At 41.9% G+C, this 13,317-nt stretch overlaps 1 protein-coding gene across 1 annotated transcript in view; it reads left to right on the top strand.

The window, feature by feature from the left end:
• NARS2 (asparaginyl-tRNA synthetase 2, mitochondrial) overlaps window positions 1-13,317 on the top strand; it is a 54,058-nt gene that overhangs the window by 11,859 nt on the left and 28,882 nt on the right. Inside the window, exon 6 of the mRNA XM_051608041.1 lies at window positions 5,787-5,887. Coding sequence (XP_051464001.1) covers window positions 5,787-5,887 — 101 coding nt within the window. The remainder of the gene's footprint in view (window positions 1-5,786; window positions 5,888-13,317) is intronic.

Below are 13,317 nucleotides of genomic sequence, written 5' to 3'. Positions count from 1 at the left end.
GGGACAGTGCTTTTTAGTTTAATCTGAGAATAATTCCTCTGTACTGGTGCTTTCAGCACCTCAGGGCAGTTCCTTTTTTCTTTAATTCTGAAGTCTAAAATTCTTAGCAGCTCTGTTGCAATAAACTTTACCCATTCCCCTTCTGGGGCTGTTTCCTATGAAATCTTCCTATCTTTTGTGACCTGGGCTACACGTCTTTTCCGTGCTATTCTCAGTAGCCTCCCACTCTGTCTGCAGTGGTGAAGACTCCCTGCTTTCTGGGTCTCTTGCTCTGTCTTTTCCACTTTGCTCTGTGGAAAGTTTCCTCGTTTGACTGTCCTGAGCTGCTGCAGGGTGGGGGTGCAGGCTCCTCTGCACTCTGGAAGTCTTTCTTGCCAAGGGCACTCCAGCCAGAACTAGGAGGCCCTGGACAGCCACTTTCCTGCTGCTCAGCTGCAGCCTTTGAAGAGAACTCGGCATGCAGTGAGTTGCAAAGCACAACAGCTGTGTTGGCATTCACAGCTCTTTAAAGTAGATCTTGCATGTGTTTTGTATTGCCTGTGGCCTTATTCCTTCCTGGGGACCATGCTCCAAGAGTAAGGAGTGCTGTATTCTACCTGTTGTCTCCAGCAGAGGTAACGTGTGCTGTATGTGCTTGCCTCTTCCCACACACATAGCTCACTGCATCTGCATGTTGTTTGACTGAACCCAGGGTCTGGATGAGGCCATTTCATTATTTGAAAGGATACTTTCTTAACTGTAAACCCTAAGAACCATCCAGATGTTGTCCTTATCTGAGATATATTCAGAGGTGCTATGGTGTTTGGTTTTTTGCCAGCTGCTCACAGGAGTGATGTGAAAGTTCCTAGATTCCTGAAAGTGCAAGTGCATGGCTGTGCCTACTGTGGCAGAAGAAATAAATGCCTGCTGCTGAAGATAAAGAAACCTCCTCCTACCATTCCTTTGATAATGCTGAAAAATAGTTTTGTCAGCAGCAAGGAAGGCTGGGATCTGCTGGGAGAGTCACAGTTAAATGCAGCAGTGTTAGAGACTGTCAGGTGTTTTCACCTCTAGAGATGTGTCACAGTCTGGGAGGCAGCCAGGTCCTGGGAGACTGGGACTTCAGAAAGGTGATCAGCAGGGATCAGGGTTAGCTGGAACCAACCTGAGGGAGGGCTTGCTCTTGCATTTTCTATCTCTCCAGTTTCTGCTCATTTATATATGGTTCATCTCTGCCTGTAATTCCAGTCCATATTTATGAGGTGTTTGTCTCGGCAGAACCAGCTGCTATTGCCCAACGCAAGTCCAGCTGATGAGAATTAGGACTGGAATTGCAAGGAGGACTTCTTGGAAGTTATTAATTTTGTAGTAGTTGTCTAAGAAGGAAAACCCAGTCATGTTCATAATGGGATGTCACAGAGAGCAGGTCCAGATTAAAGATGTGGTGCTGTGAAGCTTCAGCAGCATGGTGTTGTGGGCCTGGGCTGGAACTACAGCAGTGATTTCTAGGAGCTTTTCAAATGTCTCTGATCCCTTCATGCATTTAGCTTGCATAGAGTGAAAGACAGAATCAAACAGTTTACACTCTCCTGAAGCTAATTGCCTCAAGTAAAAGTTAATACAAGACTGACATCAAAGGGAATAATTTTAAATTAAATTATTAGACATTTGAGGAGATGGAGAACAAAACAGGCACTAAATCCAGTTGTTCTCGTATTTAGAATGGGAATAAAAAGTCTTTGATGTTGACATTGAATCCTAGTATGTTCATACCACATTTACTCTGAGGCACCAAGATGTTTCATACAGATTCCCCTTCCCTCTTTCCCTATTGTAATTTGGGCTGTTTTTAACTAAGGAACGGAAAGAACTTGAAAGCAAACACATTATTCCCCCAAAGTCTTTTATCAAGTAGGTACTTAGGAGTTGGGAAGTAGGAGGAAAGTCCATCTAATTGACATAAAAGCATCACAGTGTTGTTGCTTCATTTTGCTAGTCACAGACATGAAAAACAGTCTCACTTGGTCAGCAGTGAAGGGATAGCATCACCTCCTAGTTATTATTTGTCTTCTATAATAAACTGGTTGTTTATTATGAAGAAGCAAGCTTGGTCTAAAAGCCTGAGCATAAATCTGGGGCACAGGCACTTTAAAACAATGACCTGATCCTGTGGTTGAATGTGTAAAGAGGAAGAACCACCTGTGGTGGGTTAGTCTGTATTTGTACATGTGAAATGTGAAATTATGGGATGCCTCGTAGATGAAGGGGTCCCTTCTGAAGGAAAAGGGAGGCGTTTCATTTTCCCTGTGTGACAGGTGGATTGACTTCTGCAGCTCACAGCACCTGTTGATCAAGCTTTGTGTCTCACAATGAGGGAGAGGAAGTGGGCAACTATGAAGAGGCAAGGGTTGGAGGAGTAAAATTTTATTTAAATATTGCTATGTTTACTTTTCACCTTCTGTTGGAAACTGTCCATGAGCTGCTCACAATGCAGACAGACACCTCAGGATCCCTTAGCAGCCTCTCAGATTGGCTGCAGGTTTCTGTAAGTCCAGTGAAGCTGCAGACTTTCTCAACACTCTTCCTTCAGTCACTGTTGTGTCTATTTTCTCTTTGACTGCCTGAGATTACATCTGATTTGGAGAATGAAAAATGACAGTCATTATAAATAAACCAAGCACCAGCTCCTGGAGACAGCTGTATCCTGTTTGTGGATTTGGGGGGAAGTGCTGAGATTTCATGGCTGATTTCTTCTGTTCTTTTCCTGCTTCCAGTCTGTCTATTTCTTGTTGTTTAGAAGTTGCATCCTACAGGATTAGGTGGGATTTTTCACTGGTGGAACAAGGACTGTAGCTGAACTAGGACTGCAGTAAGAGAAACTGGAGTGGTATATGGCCCTTCTCTTTAGTGCTCTGGCCATGGCTCTGGGGCTGTGGCATGTGGATGTTTGTATGTTTATTAATAACTTTATTGGTTTTGAGCAAATACTCTGGGTTTATTTGAAGAAAACAATAGGGGCCTGCTTCTACATCCTTGGTTGTTGTTTGTTTTTTTTAGAACTGCAAAAGCTATGAAACAAAGGAGGCAGTCCTGGGGTTAGAGCCACAAATTGTCATATTCCTATTGATCTCTGTGGAGCAAGGCAGGCTTGCCCTTTTCTTTGGTGTGATGCTGTGAAGAGATAAAACTGGCTTGTGATCCGAGGTCTTTCGCAGTCTCTGTTTCATCGTTGTGATGAGCAGCAGAGTTTTTTGAGAACAAAAGCAACACCTTCTGACTCATTGAGAAAAATGGCAGGTTGTAGAATATCAAAGGCTGGCAAACAAGCCTGAGCCTAACAACCTCTGTGTGACAGAGCAGGGTGACTGGAGTCAGTGGCATGCTGAGCTAGCAGAACTCTTAGGAACTACACTTTGAAAAGTCGGTATTTCTGACTTAGCTGAGAAGAAAGTATTTGTTTGGAAATGAATGTAGATCAGCTGAGCCTCAGATTAGCTTCGAAGTTCCTTCTGTCTTTCTCCTGAACCTCTGACTTCTCTAAAGCTTAGGGGTGACATTGAAATATAGAAATGCTGAAACAAAAATCTCATTTATCTTAATGTTTTTTTTCAAAGTCACAGATTTGTGACCTCTAGAGATTGTCTAATCCATCTCACTGTGCTCAGTCAGCTAGAGCAAGTTGCCTGGGTCTCCATACAGATGAATTTTCAGTATCTCCCCAGATGGAGATTTCACTGCCTCTCTAGGTAACTTTTTCTGGTGTTTGACCACACTCATTGCTTTAAGAACCCAGGAGGCTGGTGACTGTTTTGGCCGTGAGGGCTCCTTGCTGTCTTATGGTCAACTTGGTTTCTGCCAGAGAAATGGTGAAGCACAGTCCTTGTGCTCAAATGACTTTTAAAGTGCTCATCATAGAGGTGTTCTAGTTTTTCTTCTGTGCTTGTAAATTACAAAACAAAAATATACTATCACTTTAATGGGACTTTTTTTTAGTCCTTTTTATAATGAAACACTTCACTTGCTAAATTTTCTGTTACTCATAGTTCTTTGTGCTTAACATTTTTGGTGATCTGGAAAAATATGCAAAAGCTGAAATGAAATGTAGTTCATTTTTCAGTGTCTATAGAATGTGTAAGCTGTGATGTTTTTATGTTATTTCAGTTGTGCTTTTTTTTTTTTTTTTTGCAGACTAAGTACCAGGCTTTAAGAGGATTTGCATTCCTTTTTTTTTTTATTTCTGATTACTGTTGGTCTTTTTGCAATTGAAACAAATTCATTTGCCCATGAAAAGGAAATAACACTGCTTTTAGTCTTTGCTAAAAGTCACTGCACCTGACATGGAAAGTACTCTTCCATTTTCTCAGCAGACTTGAACTTTAATTTTGAAGACAATGCTATGTGAAGCTTTAAACTTTAAAACTGTAAAGATTCTTCCCTTCCCCCTCACTGTTCATCTTGGTAGGAAAGTGTGAAAAATCAATACTTGTATTTGAATACTGGGTTGATAGGCTGGCATCTTTCTTTTGTATGTGCTGGGCAAAATGTTCTTCAACAGATGTTCCAGAGGGATTTTCATTTTTTATCTCTGCATTCCCTAGAAACATGAGATCTGGTTTCTCCACCTGCTCCCAAACTCCTCCGAGGTAGACCAAGCCATTAGCTTATATATGTGTTCCTTTACCAGGAAACCAAAAATCAGAGGCTACTCTAGAAAAATCTTAATTTCTACCGCTCTTCTTCTCGGACTTGATTGTAAAATGGTGAATATGTCCTTCCTGTCATTTTATTTTACATTCTGTTACTTCCTTTCTACAGTGTCATTGCTAAATCCCCTCACAGATGTCTAAACACATAAGTTAAGCAATTATTTGAGTAAAATGGAGAGCTCCTCACATGCCCGCAGACAAAGGCAGGAGCTGAGAACTGAAGAGCCTCATAATCTTTTAGCTTGGTACGAACTCTGAAGTTACACCAGGGGAGGTTTAGACTGGATATTATCAAGAATTTCTTTACTGAAGGAGTGGTCAGGCACTGGAAAAGGCTGCCCAGGGCAATGGTGGAGTCACCATCCCTGGAGGTATTCAAGAAACATGTAGATGAGGAACTTCAGGGCATGCCCCAGTGGGCATGGTGGGTTTTTTGGTGTTGTTTTCCCCTGGGTGGATGGTTGGACTTGATGATCTTACAGGTCTTTTTCAACTGTGACAATTCCATGATTCTGTGCTGCCCGCAGAATTTTGGGCAAACAGTCAAACTCTGAAGCCTTAAAAAGTTTCTTCCCACTCAGCTGGACTGATACAGCTGATTGCTGAATCCCTGTTAGTTTGAGAAATGCCTGAAAGATCCTTCTCTGTGATGACATGTCCCAAGCTTTGCTGGTGACACTGGAGGTATGTGCCACAGTTCGCAAACTCCTCCTGCAAGTTGTTGTGAGACCACACAAGTCCTCATAAGTAACTGAAAGTGGAGATGGGAGCTGTGGTGTTTCCCACTTCGAAGTATGGCTTTTCACCACACTGATACCTTCTTTGCATCAGTCCCTAGAAAGAGAAGTGCCCAAGAATGGTGTATCTTGTGGGGTTTTTTCTTAATGTGTTGTACTTTAATGGTTTTAGAGCCCTTTCACAGTCTGAGCAAAGATAGGTAGTGTTATATTATAACTTAACACACTGTTGGATTCCATCTCAGCAGTGTTTGGGTTGAATCTCATGGAATTTATTAAAAGAAAAATGGGAAAAAAAGCTAGGAGCTGTGCTTTTAATTCAAACACCAGTGGTTTGACTTCTTGCTCATTTTTTTGTTTACAGTCATCAAATGAGGCAAGGAAATCTGCAGAAAAGACCCACTTCTTCAATGTTCCTGCCTTCCTGACAGTTTCTGGCCAGCTCCATTTGGAAGTGATGGCAGGGTGAGCAAAACAAGAAGTTTTTGGCTTGATCTGTGGGATCCTCTCAGTTGGTAATTTTGCCCCACTTTCATCTGTTAGAAATCTGCCACGTTGTGTGCTAGACATGAACTGAGCAGCAGTGACTGGATGATGGTGTGAGAAGCCACTCTAGGCAGAGGAAAATTTGACTCCTTTTTACTTGTGATCTGTGAACTAGTTTTAAATAGTAGGAGTCTCCTGCTTGCCATGATTTGGGAATAATGGATGGAAACAATATTTAGGAGAGTGACTGTAGGATTGCTGCTAGTAACTGTAATACCTCAAGTGTCGTTAGTTGTTGTTCACATCTGGCATGTCTCAGAAATAAAATCTTTTTCATTTTAGCTATCCCATTCCTTTCCTCCTCCTCTTTTTTTTTCCCCAAGCTTCCTTTATCTATCTCCTTCAGTCTACCTGTTGTATGGAGTCAAATCAGCACAATATCTTATTTGAAGGCAGAGTTTTCTGAGTGCTTGCAGTGTGGGTTCTCCTCAGATATGGTACTTCAGCCAAATCACTGCCTGCCAACTGAATGGCTGATAAAGCCTGTCAAGTGACCAGATCTCAGGCAGGTAGCACTGCAGTTGTTTGCCACTTGCCAAGGGGGTTTGCTCTGCACTTAAAGTGACTTTAAAATCAGTTTTTAAAATTACTAGCTACTGTCTAGTGCAGATCTCCTGAAGATGAGAGGGATAAAACCCTAGCTTTAGAAAATTTGAACTTGGAAGATCTGCCTTATGTCCAATGTTGCAAAACAAATAATAAATGTTTAGCTGTTTTTTATTTAACCACTGTTTCACGGGTTAATTTGCTACTGGTAAGTGACTGCAGTGGAATTGTTCAGAAGGCAACTTGTGTGTTTAAAGCAAAAGCCATATAGCTGTTTTCTGCCTGGTCTGTCCTCTCTGAGAGAGAGTGTCTCAGACCCCTAGATGGCTGTCATGGTCAGCTGAAGTACTCAAGCTAAAGGTTCTCAATGGACAGGATGTTTCTCATGTGGTGCCCTGGCTGCTGTGACAGAAGCACAGGTCACTTGGCAGACAAAGGCTGATGCGTCATCTCAGACATTAGCTGGGGAAAGTTAATGAGGAAGAGGTTTGTTTAGCTGTAGGGCTGGGGGAGTTTTTGCATCCCTGACAGAAGATGGGATGACATTCATTTGTACGTGTTAGACTTAATTGACTGTGATGTGATGTGACCTTTATTGAAAGACGTAATTCCACAAATCAAATAAGTGCAAAGAAAAAGTATGGATTGTAATGATTAACTTGAAATACAATCTCACTCTCTTACATCAGTCTGTTCCCTTTAAATAGTACACAGCCTGCTCTGGGATTGAGCAGAAGCCTAAACTGAGTAGATGCAAAACGTGTCTGCTAGGTGTTTTTTCCACTGATACTACTCAGGTGCAATAAAAATCAATGTTCTTCAACATGCAGTGCATTACATTGTGCATTGCAGCTTCATCTTCCTGTTCTACAGCAGCAGGTTGTTCTTATGGGCATTTTAAATTGATCCAGTGCCATCTAAATTTAGATAAGCTCTGATTATTCATAATGGGGCATAGCTGTTCTGTGAACCTGCTTCCTTTTATTTAAGCACACTGGGTGTTTGAGACCTACAGCTTAGATGGTGTTGAGTCCCTTCAAAAATAGATCAAGTTCTTCTAGATGCAGAAGCACTATAGTGATGCCTCATGGTATTAATTCTCTGCATACTGTGAAACCCTTCTGTTACTGTGAAGGTTTTGCTTGTGCTTATCAAGTTGTGTCCTACTCTGTGAATGAGACTCATACATGATCAAAGAGCCTAAGTGCATATTAGTAGCCAGAACTGCTTGGCAAACAAGTGTGAGCTGATAATGCTTTCAGGCTACTAAAAACTGGGAGTCCTCATTCCCCAAAACCAGAAATGTTCTAATCTTCCCAATAAAAAAAAAGCAGCCAGGCCAGTGAAGATTTATGTGTTTTGAATTTGATCCTATGAAATTTACCTTTTTGCTGCCTTCTGTTTTAGCCAGACTGAATTTTTCATGCCCAGAAAAGGAACTATTCTTCAAAAAATCCCTTTAGCTTAAATAAAATATTGACTTGCTGGGGTCTTAAAGCTTTCAGAAACAACTGGTCCCTGAGAATTTGTGGGAGGAGGTAGAAATGCCTGGGAGAACCTTCACTGTCCAGTCTTGGTCCTTATCCTCTGATGACTTGCTGTGGGACATGGGAGTGCAGAGGCAGACCCTGCACAAGTTGAGTAGAGACCAAGGTTGGAGCAGGTTAGGTATGAGAGCCAGGGAGGAATTTGTCCATGGGGTTTATGTAGTAGGGAACAGAAAGTCAGCTAGGCAGTCGTATCTTTTTGGAGTTAGCTTTTAGCTTTACAGAGCTCATGAGCAGCCTCCAAGCCGTGGTTGGAAAAGTCTGGGCAGGGAAGGTATGGAGAAGCCTTAACAGATGTAGCTGGCACCAGGTCATCTACTGTCCTTGCTGAGAGTGTGTCTTCAGCCCACAAGGTATCATCTTGAGTATCCTTGCCTGTGTGTTGTCCAGGGTTCAGGGCTCCATTTTACAACAGGGCTGCTTGCTTCTATTCCTGATAACAAGAGAGAACAGTGAATTGTTTATATTTTGTGAGTTTTTAACCTTTTCCCTTGAGGAAGAGTGGGAAGAGAGGCATTCCTGTGTTTATTGACTGTCTGCTGTGCTGTGTATGCTTGTTATTGAAGACAAAGGCGGAGAATTCATCTTGTCTCTCAGTATGACCTGAACAGCCTAGTTGGCACAACTTCTCATTTCGTTGTGCTTCATCTTCACAGTGACAGCATCTAGGTTGACTGCTCAGAGTGTCTGAATCATTGTCAGCTGCTGTAAATCTGTAGTTCTTTGAGGTCTCCAGAAAAGTATTTCTTGAGTAGTACAACTTTCTCTTTTAGCTTTCTGAGTCTCGGATGAATCAATAACCGATGTATGTGGTAGAAATGTATGACTCTCTGTGCCCTCAGAACTGGTTTTAATGTCATTGCTTTGCTGTGAAGTCCTTGTGTTTCCTAGCCCTGTGATTCTCTGGTGAAGATAAAGGCTCCTTTGGGGACCTGATCTAGGCTGGAGGGTCTATGACAGCTGAAGATGATTCAGAGGCATTCTGGAGACAGCCAAAAACAACTCTTGCCAAGAAGTACAGCTCACTGGCTGTATTTACTTTTTTTTTTTTCTTCTCCTTTCACCCATCTGCAGTTCCCACAAGCTCTATCTGCTCCTCTCCCTTCAGCCCCTCTTGCTAATAGTTACATCACTGCTTGGCATTATTTTTCCTTGTGCCACCTCTCATCCCAGACACTGTCTGTTCTGCCTTTTGCATCATGAGCTTAGCTAAAACTGCCCTTCCAAAAGTTCTGAGGGCTGTCCTCCCCCTAAGTTGCAGAATAAGGTCTTTCCTTGTTCCTTGCTCTCTCTAGCTTTGTTTCTTTCTTTTTGGTCTCATATTCTCTTGAAGTTCTTTGCAAACGGGTACAAGGGTCCAGGGCAACCTAATAGCAGCCTGCTAGGACCTGCAAGGAGGTTATGAAAAAGGCAAGGCTGCTCTTTGCAGTGGGGACTGGAGGACAAGAGATAATGGAGATAAGTTGAAACAAGGTAAGTTCTAAGTGGATATAGGGGAGGGCGAGGATTAATAAACAAATCACTAAGAGATCAATCAATTAGAAAAGATTGCTGAGAGAGGATGTGCACTCTTCATCCTTGAAACCTTAGAGGTTTTCAAGACCCATTTAGAGAAAGCCTTGAGCAACCTGGTTTGGCCTTCTCACTGACCTGCTTTGAACAGAAAACTGGACTAGCCACCTCCTGAGGTCCCTTCCAGTCTACGTTATTCTGTCCTTCTAAGTTTATTCTTGACTTCCTTCTCATTTTCCTCCCCATCAGTCTCAACCCCAAGACTATCTTGATGATTTGTCTCTCCAGTTCACATTCAGTTCAACATCTCTCCCTAGAACCTACGTTTTTCTACACAACTTAAAATCTCAGCCTTTCCTATTTAAGACTGTCTGTTAATGTCCAGCTTTCAAACTTGGTTTAGTTGAAATGTAATTAATCCCACTCTGCTCCCCTCAAGTACATCCCCTTGATTTCTAAACTATCATGGATTTTGCTACTGTTCTGCCTGTTCCAAATTTTCTTTGCAATCCTGCCATTTGTTTTTCTGGTATCAAAGAGGATCTGAAAAATCTCAGTCATGTAGGCCATTTTAGCTGTGTCTGCCTGAGTTTGTAGAGTGCCAAACACTCTACATTTCCTGTAGAGAAAAATGCTCAAAAATTTCCTGTAGATTTTGGAAGATACTGAAATCACACTGATTTCACTCTTAAAATGCCAGGACTTCACTGCTTTTAAAAGCATGGAAAAATAGGTGTCATTTTGGGTTGATGTTCAAGAAAACTTGATGGAGCTGAAAAGAGGTGTGTTTGAGGCCACCTTCTATAAAAGAGGCAGCCTGGCAAATCCAGCCTTAAAATTTGATTCCAAAATTACTTGCTAATGATATAACAGATTGCATTGTCTTCAAGCAAATATTTGCTCTACATTATACAATTTTAAATACTTCTGAATGCAGCTGCAGGAATGATGTCCAGTTGAATAACATTCCTGTTGCTAAGAATTAACACAAATAAGTGTAATTATTTATCTTGGATGCCTGAAAAAAAATCTCTGACATTTCTTGCACAACATTTGTTTGAGTCTGACTCACAACGCAGACTCTTATAATTAGCTCACTAACTCCATTAATTAGGATGACACTTAATTGGAGCTATAAAAAGCTACTGTGACATGTCTGTTTTTAATCAATTACCACATGCTTCAGTCTGCTTCATGACTGCTGCAGTGATTGTTAATGACTTTTTATTACTGGGAGGCTCAGTGCATGAACTTAGTAGGTACAACAGTGAGTCTAGAGTCCATATGGATATGTTGTTGGTACTTTCTCCTTCTCCACTTCCTTGGGAGGGGAAGCAGGTAATTCCCTGGCAAGAAGTGTGGTGGGTGTTCTGAGAGTAGCTGCAGTTCAAATGTGTCCCTCGAATCTGTGCATTAAGGGCTGAGTGCAGTCCCAGCAGTGTCTTGGACAACATGCTCTTTATTTTATCTCCTGACTGTAAAAATAGAGTACAGGTAGCAACAAAAGAACAGGTTTTACACTCATCTGGTGTAGGGTGTCATCAGGTGAAATTCTTGGTCCTCCTTTTACAAGTAAGCTAAGATAATCCATTCTGTTTGTCTTGAATCCAGTGTACAATCCCTTTTCCTTCTCTGACTGTCTTCTTATCCCTATTCAAAGCAGCACCAGGTGCTGTAGGATCCATGTCAGAAGATCTCAGTATCCAGGCTGCAGCTCAGCTTTGTGCATGTGCCCAGACAAAACCATCAGAGCTGCAGGGGGTTAAACTGGGGCTTGTGAGTTACAATAGGGCTGTTGTAACCCTATGCCCTCGTGTTCCCCCTCTATCATAGTAGCCACATTCATGGGGGCTCTGAGTTCTTTTTTTACTTTGAGTGAAGCAAGCAGAAAGCCTGTGGGCAGTCTATTACTGCAGCCCAGCTGACCATCAGTGGCTTACAACACCATGGCTAACTTGAAAGGAAAAGGGACCTGGGAGTCCTGGTGGGCAGCAAGCTCAACGTGAGTGAACAGTGCGCTGCAGCAGCAAAGAAAACTGGCAGGATGCTGGGCTGCATCGATAAGGGGATCACCAGCAGAGATAAAGAAGTCATCATCCCCCTCTACTTAATGCTTGTCAGGCCACATCTGGAATGCTGTCTTCATTTCTGGTCCCCACTATACAAAAAAAAGATGTGGGCAGGCTTCATAGTTTCCAGAAAAGGGTCACAAAGATGATCAAGGGTCTAGGAACCCTTGCTGTACAAGGAAAGGATGGGAGAATTGAATTTGTTCAGTCTGGAGAAAAGAAGGAGGAGACCTCACCCCCGTGTTCCAGGATTTAACAGATGGCTACCAAGTAGATGGAGACTTTCTTTTTTCAAGGAGCCACATAGAAAAGACAAGGGGTAATAGGTACAAGTTATTCCTGGGGAGATTGCGATTGGACACTCAAAGAAAATTTTTCACTATGGAAACAGTTGAACGTTGGAATAATTTTCCTGGGGAAGTGGTGGATTCCCCAACACTGGACAATTTTAAGGCTCAGCTTGACAAGGTACTGAGCCATCTCATCTAAACAGTCTTTCTACCTAGAAAGGTGGGACCAGATGATCCTTGAGATCCCTCCTAACCTGTCATTCTGTGATTCTGTGATTATATGATTGATTTCTTACCAGACCATGAACGTGCCTTGTGTTCAGGCTGCAACTCCTGCTTCTTGGGGAGCCTCTGTACCCCAATAATTTGCTTCAATATGAGATGTTAAGGCAGACAGCTTCATCCCTGTTTTCTCCCATAGATTTCCTGAAAATAGATGCACAAATCCAATTGTGTGTGCCCTTAATTTCCTCAGGGGTTGGAAGTTTTAAATATCTCCACCCAAAGTTTGAAATATGGCCTGAATCACGACTCTCTCTGTGCAATAATGCACCTACTGATGTGTTTCTGGATGTGATTTATATTTGCAGAGTTGGTAGAACTGATGTCCGTCTGAAAAATTATTTTAAAAAATTAAAATCCTCTTTAAACCTTTTGTAATGCAGTTTGTGGAGAACGTGGGTTTTTTCCATGCTGAAAGGAAAAAGATGTAACACAATTGCTCCCCCCGCCCCATGTTGATAATGTGTTTTTATGGCTTAGAAGTAGGAGTCACTGGGATGATTAAACTTTGAAAAAGATCTTTACTCATTTTGTTGTTTGGGTTTTTTTTTTTTAAATCTTTAAAACATTTTATATCACTCTTTTGTAGAAGATGTCTGTTTGCTAGAGCATGGGAAATGATTATTTGAATAAATGCTTAACTACTCTAGTGACTTTCATCAGCACAGCTTGAGTTATCATTGCTAATCCGTTGTTTTATTGACTTTAATTAGAAATAATAATATCAAAACTAGGACAAAACAAGACTCCACTGAGAATAAAGTACAACAGAGTCACATAAAAGGGCGGAGGACCCAGTCTGCTGGGATCTCTGAGCTGGGAGCAGAAGACATTGTGTAACTCTGAGTAACTTGTTTCCTTTTTGTCTCAATTTTCCCTTCTTCTGCCATCTGTAAATAACAATACAATGTCTAGGTGTGCTGTGAGGATTAATAAAATGCAGGGTGCTTTGCCAGATAATTAGAGGATATGGATCACACTGCTGTTAATTACTCAAGTTTGCCTGGATCCTTTTCAAGCAGAGATGGAGGACCTGGTGAGGATCCTTGTTCTATCATCATCTTTTCTTGCTGCTGAAGCCAGAGCAGAGAACGTGGCAGGGG

The sequence above is a fragment of the Apus apus genome, chromosome 1 (assembly GCF_020740795.1).
Source record: "Apus apus isolate bApuApu2 chromosome 1, bApuApu2.pri.cur, whole genome shotgun sequence".
NCBI classification, from domain to species: domain Eukaryota; kingdom Metazoa; phylum Chordata; class Aves; order Apodiformes; family Apodidae; genus Apus; species Apus apus.
The sequence above is the reverse complement of the archived record's forward strand: the minus strand, read 5'-3'. Positions and strand labels throughout refer to the sequence as shown.